Source organism: Sorex araneus, chromosome 4 (assembly GCF_027595985.1).
Source record: "Sorex araneus isolate mSorAra2 chromosome 4, mSorAra2.pri, whole genome shotgun sequence".
In the NCBI taxonomy this organism is placed as follows: domain Eukaryota; kingdom Metazoa; phylum Chordata; class Mammalia; order Eulipotyphla; family Soricidae; genus Sorex; species Sorex araneus.
The window spans coordinates 211,139,416-211,159,521 of NC_073305.1; the positions used below are offsets into that span (position 1 = coordinate 211,139,416).

Here is a 20,106-nt window from a genome sequence, read left to right on the forward strand (position 1 = left end):
GCCAGGGAGCTGTCCCACGGCCCTGGATGCCCAGCCAGGAGCTGTCCCATGGGTCCTGGATGCCCAGCCAGGAGCTGTCCCATGGGTCCTGGATGCCCAGCCAGGAGCTGTCCCCTCGGCCGTGGGCGCCTTACAGGCTCCATGAGACCAAAGTGCTGCCCACAGCCAAGGCAGGGGCAGCCCGGGGGTCTCCCGCAGGCTTCCCAACCCCCCGCCCCACCCAGGCACGACCTTCTCGTGCTCCTGAGAGCAGGACACGCACATGTGCCCGGGTCCCCGACTCACTTGGCGAAGAGGGCCTTGAGGGCTGCGAGCAGGCCGCAGGTGCCCAGCCCGTGGGTGAAGCGCATGCACCTGTCCACGGCCTCCGCCGCCAGCCCGAAGAGCTTGTTCACGGACTGGCTCAGCTCCCGCACGCAGTCCATGACCTCCCCGTGCTCCTGGGGGCGAGTGGAGAGCACGCGTGAGGAAGCAGGGGGGCGCAGGGGCACCTTCGAGTGGGGGAGGACGAGCCGAGCGACCGGCGAGGGGACGGACACGGGCAGGAAAGGGCAATTCCGCATCCAGACTCGGGGGCCAGAGAGACAAGGGCACGCAGTCGACCCCGCTTCCATCCCTGGCATCCCAGGGGTTCCCCTGAGCCCTGCCCGGAGGGACCCGTGAGCGCAGAGCCAGGAGGAAGCCCCGAGCAGGAGCAGGTGTGGCCCCCAGACACAACCAAACAGCAAGCAGCAGCGGGTTTTCGGCACTTGACAACCGCACCTTTCCCTTAGGGAGTGAGGGGGAAGAGGGGGCGGGGGGAGGGGAGGACACATCACAGTGCTCAGGAGCAGGCGGTGTTGGGGGTCAAGGCTGGGATTCCCACATGCAAAGCTGAGCGCCAGCCCCCCACCACCATCTCCAGGGGTCTCTGGATGAATTTTCTCTATTGGTGGGGGTGGGGGTGGGCAACACCCGGGGGTTGCTCAGGGCGGGCTCCCGGCTCTGCCCTAGGGGGTCTGTCCTGCCGGAGCTCAGGGGGGGCTACGGGGTGCTGGGGACAGAGCTCAGGTCAGCGGCACGCCCGGCCACACTGGGCCACTCAGGGGCTACTCAGGGGCGACTCCCGGCCAGGGGACGGCTCTGAGCAGTGCTGGGGGGCTCGCTCAGTGCCGGGCCGGAAGCTGGTCACCCACGTGCAAGGCGTGGGCCCAGCCCCCGAGCCTGCTCCTGGCCCTTGCCGCCCTCCTGGCCACCTTCCCCAGGCCTGTCACTTGAAAGCGATGTTGGCTACTGCAATGACCTCCCCAGGGGCCGGAGGGATAGCACAGCGGGGAGGGCGTTTGCCTTGCACACGGCCGACCAGGGTTCGATTCCCAGCATCCCATAGGGTCCCCCTAGCACCGCCAGGAGTCATTTCTGAGTGCAGCGCCAGGAGTAACCCCTGAGCATTGCTGGGTGTGACCCAAAAAGCAAAAAATATATAAATAAATGACCTCCCTGTTGGGGCCGTACAGGACCCGCCCCACCGGCCAAGTCCACGCACGCTGGACTCCACTGCCGGCCAGCGAGCTCCCTCCGCCCTGAGGCCGCGTGGTCTCGGTCCATGAGGGCCAGAGCCCAGACCCTTCCACCTTCCCTGGGGCATCCCCCGACCACGCCCCAGGGCCCGGCCCCCAGAATGACACCCGCGGGGCCCGGAGGACGGGGACGTTACCAGGGGCACCGCGCTGAGCTGGATGAGAAGGTGCTTCTCCTCGAGCTCGCCGTAGCGCAGCTGGTAGGGCTTGTAGGGGGCGTACACGGCGTCCACCAGCTCCGTGACCTTCACCAGGTTCTGCTCATCTGTTGGCAAAGAGCAGGCGGTCGCAAAGGAGCAAGAAACGAACGCCAGAGACGTCCTGTCTGTCTGTCTGTCTGTCTGTCTCTCTCGTCCCTGCAAACCTGGACCAGTGTGTGTGCTGTGTAGTTTCCCCCTCGGGCACTATTCATGGTTCCACAGCCCGTCACACCCGTCGCAGTCATGCCGCGTGGTAACCGCCCGGGTCCCCTCCAGGAGCCCCGCTGGGGGCGACCACGGACCACAGAGCCTGGCGTAGCCGCAGCACCACCAGGCGTGGCCCAAACATCAAGGAAAAGAAAAAACTGTTGATGTGCACTGGTGAAGGGATGGGTGTTTGTGCATTGTATAACTGAGACTTAAACGTGAAAGATTGGTAACTTTCCACATGGTGAATCAATAAAAGAATTAAAAAAAAAAAAGGAAAAAACTGCTGAACAACATTCCCAAAAACCAGCGTGTAAGATTGTCCCTGGCAGCCTTTTCATTCGAAAAGGCAGGAAAGCTAAGGCACCGTTGCGGAGGGGTCATTACAAAGCGTGTCCTGGGCCAGAGAGGGAGCACGGGACCCTGAGTCCCTGCAAGAGAGAGACTCTGGTCACCACCAGTGCCCTACTCGGGTAAGCAAAACGCTCGGTCCCAAGGGACACACACATGTTTTGAGACCACAACCGGCGATGCTCAGGGTCACTCCTAGCTCTGCACTCAGGAATGACTCCTGGCGGTGCTCGGGGGACCCTATGGGATGCTGGGAATCAAAACCGGGTCAGCCGCGTGCAAGGCAAACGCCCTCCCCGCTGTGCTATCACTCCCGCCCCCAAATGCTTATTTTTAATTGATTTTTTTTTAAGTCACCATTCGTGATCCATATCCTCAGTGAGATACTATGTTGCTATTAAAATGGTAAAATGTTAGGGCTGGAGAATTGGTACAGCAGGTGGGGCACTTGCCTTGCATGCGGCCCACCCAGGTTCAATCCCCAGCATCCCGTATGGTCCTTCCAGCCTGCCAGGAGTGATCCCTGAGTGCAGAACCAGGAGTAAGCCCTGTGCATCATCAGGTATGGGCCTGCCCCCCTTGCTCCCCCAAAAGAAGTAAATAAAATTTAAATGTGTAAATAAATAAATAAAAGAAACCTTGCCCCTTGCGACAACAGGGATGGAACTTGAGGTGATGATGCTTAAAAATAAGTCAGGGGGGGGCCAGAGCAATAGCACAGCGGGGAGGGCGTTTGCCTCGCATGCGGCTGACCCAGGTTTGATTCCCAGCATCCCATATGGTCCCCTGAGCACCGCCAGGAGCAATTGTTGAGTGCATGAGCCAGGAGTAACCCCTGAGCATTGCCGGGTGCGACCCCAAAAGCAAAATAACAAAATAAAATAAGTTAGGAAATGAAATTCCTCCGCCCCTCTCGGAGAGCCCGGCAAGCTACTGAGAGTATCTCGCCTGCACGGCAGAGCCTGGCAAGCTACCCCCGTGCGTATTGGATATGCCAAAAACAGTAACGATAAGTCTCTCAATGAGAGACGTTACTGGTGCCCGCTCGGACAAATCGATGAGCAACGGGATGACAGTGACAGTGACAGGAAACGAAAGCCAGTCACGAGGAATCCCGAAGGGTTTCTCCCGTGCCTGCAACGTGAGGAACTCAAGCAGGGCAGGAGAGAGAGCACAGCGGGTAGGGCACTTGCCTTGCGCACCGCCGGCCCCAGCTGGATCCCCGGCGCCCCACACAGTCCCCGGGACCCCATTAGAAGTGACCCCTGGGCGCAGGGCCCACCAAGAACGGCCACTGAGCACCGCGGGGCGCGCTGCTGGCTTGATTCAGGGCGGGGGAGGGGCCGTGCAGTGCCCGGACGGGGCCTGGGGCTTCCGCAGGCCCAGCCCACCCCCAGCCCGGGCGTGGACACGGGGGCTGGAGGGGCGGGACAGCAGGGGGGACGGCCCACCCGGGCTCTCTCCCGGCACCCGGAGGGCCCCCTGGGCCGATCAGGAGCGAAGCCCTGGGCAGCACCGGGCGGGGCCCCCCAGAATAACTGAGAAGGAAGCGGACAGGCCCCCGGACTGTTGCACGGACAACCGTCCACACCCGGAGCCCCAGCAGGAGTGGCCCTGGGGGCCTGGGCACTCACGGGGGCCGGCCAGCAGGGCCGCCTCCAGGCCCCTGGCGAAGTGGGCCGTGGCGTCGTAGAGCTCCAGCAGGCGGCACAGCTCCAGCTCGGGGCCCGCGCGCTCCAGGCACTCGCTCAGGCAGCCGGGCAGCGGGGGCGCCAGGGCCCCCAGGGTCTGCACCAGCAGCACCACCACCACCTCGTGCGGGTTCCTGAAGACCTGCAGGGGGGACAGAGATGAGAGCGCGGGAACTCGGGAGCCAGGCGGGGCCCGCACCGGCCCCCGCACCCCGCACCCCCCACCCCCCACCCCGCTATGAACACCGCCCGCAAGGAAGGGCAAAAGCCAAATTTCGGTCCAGAACTCAGAGTTCCTGCATTTCCCGGTCCGGTCCCCATGCCTCAGGCGTGGCTGCTCGGAGCCCTCCCTGCCAGCGGAGACCCTCCCCGCCAGCCGAGACCCCCACCCCCCGCCCAGCCGAGACCCTCCCCGCCAGCCGAGACCCCTCCCTGCCAGCTGAGACCCCTCCCCTCCAGCCGAGACCCCTCCCTGCCAGCCGAGACCCCTCCTCCCTCCTCTCCAGCCGAGACCCTCCCCTCCAGCCAAGACCCCGACCATCCAGCCAAGACCCCTCCCCGCCAGCCGAGACCCCTCCCCTCCAGCTGAGACCCGGACCATCCAGCCAAGACCCCTCCCCGCCAGCCGAGACCCTCTCCAGAGCACGGGAAAAGTGCTCTTTTTCCAACACGGGAAAGACCTTTGACGACCCAGGCTGACTTCATTTGATAAAAAATTTAAAAAGAAAGAAAGAAAGAAAAAATCGGGGGCTGGAGCGATAGCACAGCCGGGAGGGCGTTTGCCTTGTATGCGGCCAACCAGGATTTGATTCCCAGCATCCCATATGATCCCCTGAGCACTGCCAGAAGTAATTCCTGAGCACAGAGCCAGGAGTAACTCCTGTGCATTGTTGGGTGTGACCCAAAAAGGAAAATAAAAATCGTAGTACAAGAAAGGAACTAAGACGGCCTCAAGGAGGTACTGCGCACCCAGCACCCTGCGGCAGATCTGGGAGGCACCTGCCTGGCCCGTGGCTTGCCGGGGTGGCAGTGCCAGGATGGTCCTGGTGCAGATCCCCAGCACCAGGCTGGAGCGGTAGTACAGCAGGGAGGGCGCTTCCCTTGCTCTCGGCTGACCCGGGTTCGATCCCCAGCATCCCGGGGTCCCCGGAGAATCGCCAGGAGTAATTCCTGAGTGCATGAGCCAAGAGCAGATGCCACCACAGCGCTATGGCGCTCGGGGACCGGTGCTCACTCGACCTGTCCCTCAGCCGGTGGGACACTGGAAAGGGTTCACGATGTTTAAAAAAAAATAAAAAAGATGGGGCTGGAGCGGTAGCACGGCAGGGAGGGCGTTTGCCTTGCACGCGGCCGACCCGGGTTCTAATCCCAGCATCCCATATGGTCCCCTGAGCACCGCCAGGGATAATTCCTGAGTGAAGAGCCAGGAGTAACCCCTGTGCATTGCCGGGTGTGACCCAAAAACCAAAAAAGTAAATAAATAAATAAATAAATAAATAAATAAATAAGAGAGAGGGGGAGGGAAATGCAGGGTCAGGCAGCAGCTGGCGTGAGTCAGAGGGGTTCAGTGTTTCGGGGCCTCCCCAGCTGTGCTCGGGGGTGCAAGTGCCCAGTGGCGACTCCTGCCCCACAGGGCTGCAAACAGACATGAGGGCCCGAGGGTGCCCAGGGACTCCTGAACACCAGGCAGGAGCACTGCCAATGAGTCACACCCCAGACCCTTTTCATTTATTTGGGGGGGGGGGTGGAGACTGGCGGGGTGAGGGGTGACACATACCTGGGGCCCTTCCTGGCTGTGTTCAGGAGAGATGCCCAGGGGTCCTCGGGGACCCCACTGGGCTGGTGGCAGGCCAGGCGAGCTCACCCCCGGTGCTGCCTTTCTGGCCCTGCCCTTCCCCCTTCTGAAAGAGGGGGTGCCGGCCCCTCACCCCTCCACCCCTGCTCCGAGGACAAGGGGCCACGACACAGACCCTCTCTGCGAAAGAGGCGCCCCGACTTTAACACGGTTCAGGCAGACAGTTTCCACTGGGGGCGACGCTGCCCCCTCCCGCTCCCTCGGGTGCCAGGTGCCTCTCGGAGTTTCTCTTCCTCACACGGCCCCCGGGAGGGGGAGAAGCAGGAACCGAGGAGTCAGCCAGGGGAGTCTCCCCAAAGTTAAGATCAAACACCGCCCCGCTCCCTCCAACACCAGCCGGGCCAGGGCCAGGGCCGCCCACTTGAAGACGGGCGATAAGAGCCTCCAGGAATCCCAGGGGTGGGGCGGGGGAGGGAGGGGGTTCCCGGCCTGCACAGGGGGAGGAGCCGAGGGCCCGAGGAGGTGGCGCAGGCACAGCTGAGGCACAGGGCCCAGTGCCCCAGGGGACAGAGAGGCTGGGAGAGGGACCAGGCCACCTGGGCATCCGCGTGTCCCGGGCTTCACGGTGTATGCCCGGGCTGCCCTTGAGAAGGTCCCTGCAGAGGTGCCAGCAGCAGGGAGAGGCTGTGGCGGGGCGGGAGGGGGAAGGGGGGGTCTCCCGAGAACCCAACGGGCAGTGGCTCACCTGCGAGGCCCACTGGGTCTGCGTGTGCCAAGCGCCCAGCAAGGCGTCGTAGAGGCCGGCGAGCTGCCGGGCCAGCGGGAGGTCGCTCTGGCACAGGCTCTGCCAGGCAGCCAGCAGCTCCACCTGCGGAGGCCAAGCAAAGGGGGGAGGGGCTTCAGGGGGCGGGGTGGGGGTGACCAAGAGGGTGTCCCGCACCCTCACCCCCAAAGCGCTGTCTGCCCGCGCTCGCCCACCCTGCGCCCAAGCACGCCAAGTGCAGACCTTAGGGGGCACCCACCCAGCCGCTCTCCCTCTGCCCCGAGGGGGGGGTAGTGGGGGGGGCAGCGCACTTGGAGGGATCAGATGAGCCCAGGACCTCGTGTCAACAACACACCTGTGATTCGAGTCGTCTTTCCTAACAGAAAACTTGAAAATTCTTTTTTGTCATTTTATGTTTTCTTTTTGGGTCACACCCAGCGATGCACAGGGGTTATTCCTGGGTCTGCACTTAGGAATTGCTCCTGGCGGTGCTCGGGGACCACATGGGATGCTGGGAATCGAACTCGGGTCGGCCGTGTGCAAGGCAAACGCCCTCCCCGCTGTGCTATCGCTCCAGCCCCAAGAATGACAATTGTTAATGGCTTATTCAGGGCATAATAAAGCTTCAGACACGGATCTCCCTCCAAAGACAGTACGAGGAAGGCTGGAAGGATAGGACATCGGGGTAGGGTACTGTTTGCCTTGCACACGGCCGACCCGGGTTCAATCCCCGGCATCCCATACGATCTCCCAAGCACGGCCAGGAGTGATTCCTGAGTGCAGAGCCAGGAATAACCCCTGAGCTTTGCCAGGTGTGACCCAAAAATCAAATAAATTAAAAAGACAAAAAGATTTTAAGGGAAAAAAACAGAGGCAGGAAAAAAAGAAAACACCTTTTTCAGTCTGTTGATGACCCCCAGCCCTAAGTAGAAGAGTGAGGGCTTTTTTTCCCCCAAACTGGCAGGAAAATGAATCCACAGGCTGGACCAAGAGCACCCCCTACTGGCTAACTCGAAGTATGGCGGTTTTTACCTTTGAGTATGAACCGGGTTCTGCATCTGGGCCCGCAACCTAAGCCACACCCAGAGGTGACCACTCACAGCCCCTCACCTTGTGGCCCTTGTAGTAGTAGGCAAGAAGCTGGGGCATCCGGTCGACTTCAGTAAAAATCTTCACCAGCATCTTGGCCTGATCTGAGGAGCAGAACAGAAAGTCCGTGCGTGGGGCTGCACACCCGCCGTAAGGATCCACCTCAAACCCGCCCGAACGGGGCCGTCTGCGAGCCGGCCTTCAGGTTCCCACCCAGACCATGCGTGGAGCCACACGTGGGGCGCAGGAATGAGACACTGATGTCAAAGGAAAGGTGGAATGCTCGATCCAGTCAGACACAGATGCGATTAGAACCCCCCCACCCACGGGCCCCCTGAATATAGGCCGGGCGACGGGTCAGCAGAGCGACCGCTGAGTGCGAAGGACAAGACAAGTTAGCACAGGGCAGGGGCGGGGGGTGGGGGGGCAGCTCCTGAAGCACTGTGCCTCAGTCTACCACCCACCCCACTTCCCCTGGACCCCTGACTTGGATCCGAAAGGGTCCGTTTCAAGGGGCCGGAGCGATAGGACAGTGGGGAGGGCGCCTGCCTTGCACACAGCCAACCCGGGTTCAATCCCCCGCACCACTGATGGTCCCATGCCCAGAGGGATCCCTGAGCACAGAGTCAGGAGTCAGCCCTGAGTGCAGTGGGAGTGGCCCAAAAAAACTAAAACTAAAACAAAACAAAACAAAACAAAACCTGTCGGTAGCAGCACAAGGACTGGAGAGACAGCAGGGGTGGGGTAATGCATTCCCCAGGTGACAGCAGGGGTGGGGTAATGCATTCTCCAGGTGAGGGACGCGCCATCGGAGCCCCCTGGCAAGAGAGCGACACCACAGTCCGGCGGGACACCAGAATGATGCCACCCTTCACCCACTGCTGACCCTCAAAAATAAGGGGGGTGCTGGAGCGATAGCACAGCAGGTAGGGCGTTTGCCTTGCATGCAGCCGACCTAGGTTCAATTCCCAGCATCCCATATTCCCCGAGCACTGCCAGGAGTTAATTCCTGAGTGCAGAGCCAGGAGGAACCCCTGAGCATCGCCGGGTGTGACCCTAAAAGCAAAAAAAAAAAAAAGAAAAGAAAAGAAAAGAATTGCGCGTGTGCCTACATGAAGTTGAACCTATGTATGGACTGAGATGCACTAGTACTTTTCTTAAAAGATTTATATTAGTGCCGGAGAGAGTACAGAGGGGAGGGCGCCTGCCTTGCACACGACCTACTGGGTTTGATGCGTGCATCCCATGTGGCCCCCCGAGCCCCACCAGGGTAACTGCTGAGTGCAGAGCCAGGAGCAACCCTGGGGCACCATCAGGTGCGGCTCAAAAAGGAATTTTAGGGGCTAGAGCCATAGAACAGCGGGTAGGGCGTTTGCCTTTCACGCGGCTGACACGGGTTCAATTCCCAGCACTCCATATGGTCCTCCGAGCACTGCCAGGAGTTATTCCTGAGTGCATGAGCCAGGAGTAACCCCTGTGCATTGCCAGGTGTGACCTAAAAAGCAAAAAAAAAAAAAAAAAAAAAAAAAAAGGAATTTTAAAAAGGGAGGGTGTGGCAGAGCAACAGCACAGCAGGTAAGGAGTTTGTGCTGCAGGTGGTCAAGCCTGGTTCAATCCCTGGCAGTCCAAACGGCCCCGCTAGCGTAGTGCAGAGCCAGGAGTAAGCCCTGAGTGCCACCTGGTGTGACCCCAAAACAAACAAACAAAAGAAGGCACACAAACAAAAAAATACACACACACACATTTTTAAAAGGATTTATGCTATACTAGGAAATAGAGGAAAAAAAGATTTATGCTGTACCCGGAAACAAAGAAAATATAAGCCATTACCAGGTAGTGAATTGACTAATTAAACATTTTCCTCTTTAAGGGCTGCAATGATAGCACAGCAAGTAGGATGTTTGCGTTACCACATGGACAACCCAAACTGGGTCCCTGGCAATCTATATGTCCCCGAGCACCACCAGGAATAATTCCTGAGTGTGGAGCCAGGAGTAACCCCTGAGCACTGCTGGGCGTGGGGGAAAAAAACTTTCCCTTTTTAGGGGCTGGGGCGGTAGCACAGCGGGGAGGGCGTTTGCCTTGCACGTGGCCAACCCGGGTTCGATTCCCAGCATCCCATATGGCCCCCTGAGCACCGCCAGGAGTAATTCCTGAGTGCATAAGCCAGGAGTGACCCCTGTGCATCGCCAGGTGTGACCCAACAAGCAAAAAACAACAACAACAACAACAAAATCTTTTCCTTTTTATATTTAAAAAAAGAATTTAAATTATTTGGTTTTTGTTTTGTTTTGTTTTGGAGGCCACACCTGGCAAAGCTCAGGACTTAGTCCTGGCTCTGCTCTCAGGGATCGCTCCTGGTGGGGCTCAAGGGACCAGGGTTGGTGCCAGAGATTCAAACCAACGTCAGCCACATGCAAGGAAAGTGCCTGAACCCTTCTACTACCACTCCAGCCCCCCCCACCCCCACCCCCGATAAAAGTGTGATTGGTTAAACATCTGTGCGGGACCCTCTCCGCATTACAAGGTGAGGTCTCAACTCGTCCCCACGGATCCAGAGTCCCCCGGACTTCTCCCTCCACTCCCCCTGTCCCCTCCCCCGCCCCTCCGGCAACCAACCACCATATTTCTCAAATGTTTAACGACCCGTGTGCGGTGCTTTCATCATCGGAAACATTGCTTTCCGATCACTGCCATCTCAGGCTTCTGCACACACTAGCTCCTTCAGCGCCTCCTCGGTTTTCCTAAAGCACTTTTCACATTCCACCTTGCATAAAATCATTTGTGTGCTTGTTCTCCCTCTCCCAGCCTCACCCTCCACGGGTGCTGAAAGGTCCTTGAAGGAGGGCAACCTTATCTCATTCATCTCTGTTTTCCTGGACCGCCGGAGGAATATTTTTAATACTATTGACGAGTTAACTTTCTCCCTCCACCCTCCCCCCCCCCGAAAATTCCTACTTTGACTGGCACTATAAAATGCTGACACACCCACTCCTGGGTGCCCACCGCTGAGGTGGCTGGAGGAATGAGCGCATAATTTGATAAACAGCCGCATTCCACACATATCAGAGAGCCACAGTAGACGCTGCCCGACAAGCTCTTTCTTGCAGATCTGGCTAAGGGCAGAGGAAATGACTGCCCGGGGCACCAGCCTCCAGGTGACGCTGAGAAAGAGAGCAGCGCCCGGCCAGCACACAGCTGCCCCCTGCTGGCCGGGGCGCAAACAACACAGAGGGGAACCAGAGTGACAGGAGCCAAGAGGGAGGGAGACACCGCACAGCTGGTCTAGGTGCGACCCTCCCGCAGCAGCTACCACACCAGAGAGCTGGGGAGCAGCCCCCAGAAAAAAATGAAAAACAAACCGAAGAACAGAACCATGCAGGCGCAGGGAGCCGGCTCGGAGGCCAGAAGGCAGGCGCCGAGACAGCAGGACTTGTTCTGATTTCATTTCATCACCATAAATAACCCCCTTGCTCCACACTCCGGATTTGAAATCCTGCTTCTGAAACTGCCTCCTGCGGTTTTCCTTGTAGGCAAGAATCCACTGGCCGGGCGTTTTCAAGAGGTAGCATGTTGGCCAGGACTGGAGCGACCGCACAGCAGGTAGGGCATTTGCCTGGCACTCGGCTGACCCGGGTTTGATTCCTCCGTCCCTCTTAGAGAGCCCAGCAAACTACCGAGAGTATTCCGCCCGCACAGCAAGCTACCTGTGGTGTATTCGATATGCCAAAAACAGTCACAAGTCTCACAATGGAGACGTTACTGGTGCCCGCTCGAGCAAATCACAGTGCTACAGTGCTACCATAAATACACTGTCGATCCTATATCCTGTATTTCCCTGTACACTGTGACCCTGTATCTCCCGGCACTGCACGCTTCCCTGAGTGTCACTAGAGCGAGCGTCACCGTGCACTGCAGTCTAGGACCCAGAAGCACACCCCAAAAACCTTGCTAATGAAGCCAGCTCACAATGACCAACCGGGGAGGCGGTGGGACTAGCACACGGGGCCGGAGCGACAGCACAGCGGGGAGGGCGCTGGCCTTGCACGCAGCCAAGCCGAGTTCGATCCCCGGCACCCCACGTGGTCCCCCGAGCCCACCAGGAGTGATTCCTGAGTGCAGAGCCAAAGGTTAGTCTTGGGCACCGCTGCCTGTGGCCTACAGGAGAAAAGCAGTCAAGGAACCCCATAAATCCACTGATTTCTCCACCAAAACTTGACAAGACACACAGAATGGCCTGACGCAAACAGAGTGCTAAAAACAAGTGCCAGAGAGCTAGCACAGCGGGGTGGGCCCTGGCTTGCCTGTGGCAGCCCCGGGTTCAATCCCTGCTCCCCATAGGGTCCCCCAGCACCACCGGGAGTGGTTCTTGAGTGCAGAGGCAGGAGGAAGCCCTGGGTACTGCCGGGTGTGGCCCAAAACCAAAAGACAGAGAGAGAAGGAAGGACGACAGGCAGACCCTCCAGCCGATAATGCTTTCCCTGCGGGCCACACAGAGGTTAAGGCACTTGCCTGGCAGGCGGCTGACACTGGGTCGATCCTGGGCAACCCATATGGTTCCCTGAGCACTGCCAGGGACCACTCCCGCACTCAGAGCCAGGAAGAGAACCCTGAGGACCGCCGGGTGTGATCCCAAAATGTGAAGAATGAGCAGAAAACACACACACACAAAAAAAAATCAGGACTTGATCTGACTTAATTTCATCAGCATAAATGAGCTTGTCAGATAAACAAAACGTGATCCTGTATCTCACGGGGTGAAACACAAAGAACCTCTTTTCTGAACAGGGGCAGTTGGGCAAACTATCACCAGGAGAAACAGGGAAGATGGGCAGACACCTCGGGACACAGGGACGGTGGCCCTTCAGCGGACGAGACCCAGGAGAGAGAGAGCACTCGAGCCAGAGTCCAGGCTTCGCGTGAAAGAGGACACGAGTAGAGGACACAGGAGAAGGGAAACAGGGTGGGCCACGTCAACAGCGGTGACACCGTCGGGCCCGTGACTAGAAATGGGAGGACACGGCACTCGTGAGGCGCCTTGAGGTTTACCCAAACACCACGAAGGAGGGATGGTATGACACGGATACGCGATAGAGCCAACGTGGCGAAACGCTAGTGCCGGGGGTACGTGTGCCTCCGTCCTGACTTTTCTCCACACTTGAACCATCACATGTAAAATGCTGGGAAGGAGCCAGAGAGTGAGAGACCTGACGCATACGCAGCCCACCCGGGCCGCTCGCTGGCACCTACGGTTCCCCACGCCCCGCCAGGAGGGACTCCTGAGCTCTCAGCCAAGAGTCGCCAAACCCACCCCGCGGAAACGAAGTCCAGAAAAACATTGAGGGCTGGGAGACCAGCAGAGCACGCGTCAGGTGCCTGCTTGCAAGGGGCTGCCTGGCCACGACCCTGGCTGGAATCCACAGCACCACAGGAGGTCAGCTGACCACGGAGAGCCAGGGGCTGCCCCTGAGTCCTTGCCGGGTGTGGCCCAAGTGCCCCACTCTCCAGGCCCCCAGCAGATGCTGGTCAAAGGCGACGCCTAGCGGAGGGTGAGTGAAAGTGGCCAGAGCGTGCGCTCTGCATGAGGGAGCCCCAAGTTCAATACCCAGCACCACAGGGTCCCCTGAGTACCACCTCCAAGCCCCACCGGTGTGGCCCGCACCACACGCAAGATACCCTCAAGGTCCAGATCCGCGCCCGGTCTCCATCCTCCAACCCACGGGAAGAGGGGCGACAGACTCACGCCGGGGAGCCTGGGGTGGCCGGCGCTGGGCGGGGCCCCCACTCACCCACGGCCTGCGCGTTGAAGGCGGCGATGATCTGGGGGCTGGCGAAGGCCTCCAGCCGGTTCTTGAGCGCCTCCAGGTGCACGCACTTCTCCGAGTAGTCGGGGGTGTCCACTAGCATCGCCAGGCTGTTCTGCATGCCGATGAGCTTGGCCGAGATCACGGCGATGTCCTGCGGGGGGCACGGCACCGAGAGCACAGGGGGGAAGAGGCCACCTCAGAGCCCCCGGGCTGGGGCGGCGGGGGCAGCCGGAGCGACCGCACAGCCGGGAGGAGCCTGGCCTTGCACGCGGCCGACCCGGGTTCGATCCCCAGCACCCCATAGGGTCCCCCTGAGCACCGCCAGGAGTGATCCCTGAGTGCTGAGCCGGGAGTCGCCCCTGAGTATCACCAGATGTGACCCCCCACCCCCACCAAAAAAAAAAAAAGTAAAAAACAAAAAAAACAAAATGAACCAGGGAGCCGGGGTGGGGAGAGGACTGGGGCTGAGACGCTTGCGCGGTATGCAGTGGAACTGAGCGCGATGCCCGGCCCTGCGGAGGGTCCCCGCGGTTTGCACACGGGCTCCCCGGAGCCGCCCACTGAGCTCAGCACCCCCACCCCAACCAGCGCTCACGCATGCGCACACCACAGGCACCTTCCTTCCGAGCCACTGCACTCCCGGGCCTTCCTCACTGCTGTGCTACTGGTTGGTTGGTTTTTGTTTTGGGTGCGTCACCCACCAGTGCTCAGGGCTTGCTCTTGGTTCTGTGCTCAGGGATCACTCTTGGCGGTGCCAGGCGTCAAACCGGGGTCGGTTACACCCAAGGCACGTGGCCTTCCCGCGGTGCTCTCTCCGGGGCCCCTTCCTGTTACTCTCACTGTGAGTCCCCAAGAAGCTGCCACCAGGCAGAAGAGACCACGACAGACCAGGGGCCCCCAGGGCCGCTCCCCACCCTAGGCCCTTGGCGTGAGGCCGTGTGTGTTTACACATCTGGACGGCGGAAGTCCAGCGTGGACAGAGCCACGCCAGCCCCGGGTCGGAAACCCGAGACCCACAGGCCCGGGACGGGACTCCCCCGGCGGGAGACTGCGGGCCGGACCCCCACCTGCGTCTTGAACGTCTCCTCTATGTCCGCGCTCAGCGTGCTCCACTTGTCGGCCTCCTGCAGCGACTCGGCGGCCAGCTGCATCCGGGACTTGACCTGGTCGATTTCCACCAGCACCTACGGGAGAGGCGCCGGCTCAGCGCCCGGACCCAGGCCGCTGCCTCCACCCGGGCCTCGAACCCAGGACGGCGGCGCGCTGTGCTCCGGGCCAAGGGAGCCGAGGACCCTCCCCCATCCAACCACTGAGGAGCACCGGCGAGGGAGGAAGCCCGGGGTGGCCGTGCACGGGGAGCCTGGCCGCCTCAGTTCGGGACCCAGGTCGCGAGCACCCTCGGACCTTCATGGACTGCGAGGTGTCCTGCTCGAACTTCCGGATGTCCTCCTTGACCAGGGTCATCTGTTCCTTCAGGAAGGACGCCTCCTGCTTGAGCGCCTCCACGTCCCGCAGCACCTTGGGCATGTTCTGCAGGGCCTGGTGGCTGGTCTCTGCCAAGAGAAGCAGAAGGGGGGGGGGGGGCGCGTTCGGACCCGGGGCCTATCAGCCAGCCCACAGGAGCTCAGAAACTTGACCCCCTGCAGTTTCCGAAGCCTGTGGGGCAGAGGAGGAGAGATGGGGGCGGGGGAGGGCACACTCTGTAGTGTTTGAGAAACCCCCCCTCAGCTCAGTGCTCGCTCCCAGAGGTGCTCAGGGTCCCAGGCGGTGCCGGGAATCGAACCTAGGTCTCCCGCATGCAAAGGATGCTCTCCCCTCCCTAGGCCAACTTCCAAAGAAACAAACAACAGCCCTGAGCACCCTCGGGTGTGGCCCCAAACCAAACCAATAAAACTAAAACTAGCATTTACAGGGAGATGGGGCACGTGTCCTGCACACTGGAAACCCACCCGCCGCCTGCCATGGGGCTCCCTGAGCAACACTGGAGCACGAGCACCACCAGGCGTGCCCCCCTGCAAAATAAGAAGACTGTCTGCAGTGGTTGCCTCTGCTTTTTTTTTGGGGGGGGGGGGGTCACACCCAGCGATGCTCAGGGGTTACTCCCGGCTTTGCACTCAGGAATTACTCCTGGCGGTGCTTGGGGGACCATATGGGATGCCGGGGATCGAACCTGGGTCGGCCACGTGCAAGGCAAACGCCCCACCCGCTGTGCTAGCGCTCCGGCCCCTGCAGTGGTTGTCTCTGGAAGGATGCACTGTAGCACTGCGTCCCATTGCTCATCGATTTGCTCGAGCGGGCACCAGTAACATCTCCATTGTGAAACTTGTCACTGTTTTTGGCATATCAAATACGCCACAGGGAGTTTGCCAGGCTCTGCCGTGCGGGCAGGATACTCTCGGTAGTTTGCCGCGCTCTCCGAGAGGGACAGAGGAATCGAACCCAGGTCAGCCGCATGCAAGGCAAACCTCCTACCCGCTGTGCTATGGCTCCAGTTGCTCTGAAAGGGCCAGTTTTAACCTCAGAAGGGTCTGGTGGCACTTTATTGGCTGATGGTTCTAAATGGAGCACGAGGTTCGAGTTACACTAAACGTGTACATTTCCCAAAACTCCTTAGCCGAAACCCATACATTTAATCTATGTCAAACTGAGTCAAAGAGAACTAGGTGGGGGGGCCGGAAACATGGTACAGCCGGTAGAGCGCCTGCCTTGCACACAGTGGACCCGAATTCCATCCCTGGCATCCCATAGGGTCCACCAAGCCCGCCAGCAACACTGCCAGGTGTAACCCCTAAATACATGCAGGTCTGGCCCCCAAAACCAAAAATAAAAACAAAAAAAGAACGAGGTGGGGGCAGAAAGATAGTAGAGGTCAAGGAGCTTGCCTTGCATGGGGCAGACTCTGGTTCAATCCCCAGCACTGTCACCCCCGCCCCAAGCACCAGGCCAGGAGTGATCCCGGAACACAGAACCAGGACTAAGCCCTGAGCACCACTGGGCGCGGCTTAAGCTTCAACTTGCCCGAAAGGACAGGAACCGAAGAGCTCAACAGACTATCTCACAGGCTGCAGGCCCAGCTGCAATCCCGGACACCACAGGGTCCCCTGAGCACTTCCAAGTGTGCCCCAAGCGTCCAGTTTGATCCCTGATACTGCATATGGCCCCCATGCACCACAAGGAGTGACCCCCGCTAAGCACGGAATGAAGGGTAACTAAGCTCCGAGCACCACCAGGTATGGCCCCAAACCTCCTCCCAACCACTTTTTTTTTTTTTTAATTTAAGCGTATGACACATAGCAAGAACAGAGATATTTGTTCTTGCACGATTAATGTCCTTCCTCCTCTTCTCCCTTTGGAGTTTTCCTTCCAGGTTTCAGGAAGGAAAGCCCCCTCTGGGTGTCCTCCACAGAGGGAACTGCCCGCAGATCCAGCTCTGACCACTCCTGGTTCAGTACATAACCCCACCCGCACTCCCTGCAGCGGGCACTCCGACCTGGGGGCCATCCAGCCCCCACGGTGCCGCGGGGGCTTCAGGGTCTCCCGCAAGTTGACTTGGTGGGGCGTTGCGCTGACCAGGAAAGCAAGCCGGTACAGAGACGGCCCCACCAGGCTTCAGGAGATGCAGCCCCACTTGGCCCACATTAGCACCGATGTCTGGCATCAACAGCCCCAAACGTGCACCCCGGGCCCGTGCAACCCCCAGAACCCCTGCACCCCCAGAAAATCCCTTCATCTTCCCAGAACCCCTGCAACTCCCCCAGAATCCCTGCATCCCTCGGAACCCCTGCACCAGAGACCCCTTCGCCTTCCAGGACCCCTGCACCCCTCAGAATCCCTGCACCCGGGACTCCTGACTCCCCGGGACCCCTGCGCCTCCCAGGGCCCCTGCACCCCCAGAATGTTTGCACCCCACAACCCCTGCACCCCTCAGAATCCCTGCACCCGGGACTCCTGACTCCCCGGGACCCCTGCACCCCTCAGAACCCCTGCACCCGTACCCCTGCGCCCCCCGGGACCCCTGCACCCCTCAGAACCCCTGCACCCAGGACCCCTGCGCCTCCCAGGACCCCTGCACCCCCAGAATCTTTGCACCCCACAACCCCTGCACCCGGGACTCCTGACTCCCCGGGAACCTTGCACCCCTTAGAACCCCTACACCCGTACCCCTGCACCCCTTAGAACCCCTGCACCCGGGCCCCTGCGCCCCCCGGGACCCCCGCGCCCCCCGGGAGCCCTGCGCCCGGCGCACGCAGCCCGGCCCGCCAGGCTCACCCTCCACGGCATGGTTCACCTCCTGGATGAACAGCTGCAGCTTCATCACCAGCGTGGCCGCGTGGCCGTCCGCCTTCCCCGCCGCCGCCTCCTTGGGGCCGGCCCTGAAGGCCGCGTTGATCCACTCCTTCACGTCGAAGTCGTCGGCCAGGAACCTGGAGAAGTCCATGGCCGCCCCGGCGCCGCGGCTGCTGGCCTCGGGCGGCCGGCCGCGCTGCGGGAGCGCCCACGCTGCCCCGGGCCCGCGGCACCCACCCGCTGCACCTGCCGCCGGGCCCCCGCGGCGACGCCTCCCGCGGAGCGCTCAGCCGTCCGGGGCTGACCCCGGCCGCGCGCCGTACTTCCACCGGAAGTTGCTGGCTGTTACCGTGGCGACCGCGCAAGCGTCCTTCCGGGTCGGTCCCGGAGACACGCCCCCGGCGAGACCGTGTTCTGGCTCGGCGCGCTGGAGGCTGTGCTGCCTCCAAACCAGCCTGGTCCCTCCTCGCCCCGCCGCACCACTTACTATTCGGGGACAGCCGAATTATGCTGAGTTACGCTGAATTCCATTACCGTTCACTTTTTCATTTGGACAGGGTTTATTTTAAAAGCATTTTTCTTTAAGGAACCGTGGTTTACAATGTGATAGTTCAGTTTTATTTATTTATTTAGCCTTTTTTTTTTTTTGGAGGGTCACACCTGGCTATGCTCAGGGGTAATGGTATTTACCCAGGAAACCCAGGAATGGGTTTGTAAGCCAATCATAGTAATGGTAGGAAGCCAACCTTGCATTCTTGGGACAATTTTCACTTGGGTCCGGGTACATAAAACGCTTTTGTTGCCGGATTTGATTTGCTAGTATTTTTGGTGAAGGACTATTGTAATTATGTTCTCAAGGGAAATCAATCGTAGCTTTTAGTCGAACTTCCTCTGATTTTCATTTATGAGGTGATAGTGATTTGACATAACTTTCACTGAGTTTGGAAAGACTTGGTGCTGCCTTTTAATTGACAGTGCTTTGCCATCTTGGCCTGTCCATTTCTTTGTGGGAAAATTTTAAGTTACTAATTGAACTGCTTATTTTTTTTTATACACACACACACTTTAGTCAGTAGGTCCTTCTAGAAATTTCACTTAAGCTGCGAAAACTGTTGGCATGAAATTGTTCATAATATTCCTTTGTAACCCCTTTTAATTTCTGTAAAGTTGGTATGCCCCATGAACTTTGTTAAGTTGTGTCTTTTGCTGTTGGTCAGCTAAAAAATTTGAGGTTTTCTTTCTAAATTCTGGATGGTACTCTACGGAGTGATAGCACAGAGAGTAGAGCGTTTGCTTTGCACATGGCTGACCCGGGTTGGATTCCTCTGTCCCTCTCGGAGAGCCTAGCAAGCTACTGAAAGTATCCTGCCCACAAGGCAATGCCTGGCAAGCTCCCGGTGGTGTATTCGATATTGCAAAAACAGTAACAAGTCTCACAATGGAGACGTTACCGGTGCCCGCTTGAGCAAATCAATGAACAGGACAACAGTGCTGCTCTAGGGATCATGTGGGCAGTGTCCCTGAACTCTGACCAAGGTCTGCTGCATGCAAAGCATGTACTCCTGCCTCTCAGCCATCTCCCCAACCCACATACTTTATTGTTTTTCAAAAAAACAAATTCTCTGTGGCCATTGCGATAGTACGGAGGTAGGGCATTTGCCTTGCATGCAGACCACCTGGGTTCAATCCCCGGCATCCCATATGGTCCCCCAAGCACTACCAGGAGTAATTCCTGAATGCAAAGCCAGGAGTAACCCCTGTGCATCACTGGGTGTGATGCCAAAAAAAAAAAAAAATCTCTTTAAGTTTTGGGACCATACTGACTGCCACTCTGGTGGTGCTCAGGGGACCATATGGGTTTGCCAGGGACTGAACCTGGACTAAAGCAAATGCCCTACTCAAAGAACTATCACTCCAGCCTCCCCTTGAATTTTTTTTTGTTGTTGTTGCCATTGTTACTGCTGTTGGGTCACATCTGGCTATGCTCAGGGCTTACTCCAGTGTCAGTGTCTGCACTCAGGAATCACTCCTGGTGGTACTTGGGGAACCCTATGGGATGCTGGGGATCAAGCCATGGTTGGCCGCGTGCAAAGCAAATGCCCTGCCCACTGTGCTATGGCTCTGGCCCATTTCATTTTAATGGGTGATATTCATGTTCTCATAGAATTTAAGTCATTTATTTTTTTTCTTTCTATGGTTAAGGGGGACTGGGGTCACAAAAAACAAGGGGTGACAGGGGTGGCCTGCATCGAGGGGATGACACCCAGGGTCTCACACATACACATGTGCTCCAGGGCATGATCCACACCCCAAGCTCCCACCCCGTTTTTAATCTTCACAATTTACACCCTCTCATA

The 20,106-nt window shown here is 59.1% G+C and overlaps 1 protein-coding gene across 1 annotated transcript in view; it reads right to left on the reverse strand.

The window, feature by feature from the left end:
• COG7 (component of oligomeric golgi complex 7) overlaps positions 1–18,055 on the reverse strand; it is a 39,620-nt gene extending 21,565 nt beyond the window's left edge. Inside the window, exons 1-9 of the mRNA XM_004604109.2 lie at positions 17,732–18,055; positions 14,867–15,015; positions 14,530–14,646; positions 13,445–13,613; positions 7,677–7,759; positions 6,549–6,671; positions 3,952–4,150; positions 1,697–1,824; positions 286–440 (exon numbers count right to left, since the gene is read on the reverse strand). Coding sequence (XP_004604166.2) covers positions 286–440; positions 1,697–1,824; positions 3,952–4,150; positions 6,549–6,671; positions 7,677–7,759; positions 13,445–13,613; positions 14,530–14,646; positions 14,867–15,015; positions 17,732–17,900 — 1,292 coding nt within the window. The 5' untranslated portion in view covers positions 17,901–18,055. The remainder of the gene's footprint in view (positions 1–285; positions 441–1,696; positions 1,825–3,951; positions 4,151–6,548; positions 6,672–7,676; positions 7,760–13,444; positions 13,614–14,529; positions 14,647–14,866; positions 15,016–17,731) is intronic.
• Between the last annotated feature and the right edge of the window lie 2,051 nt (positions 18,056–20,106).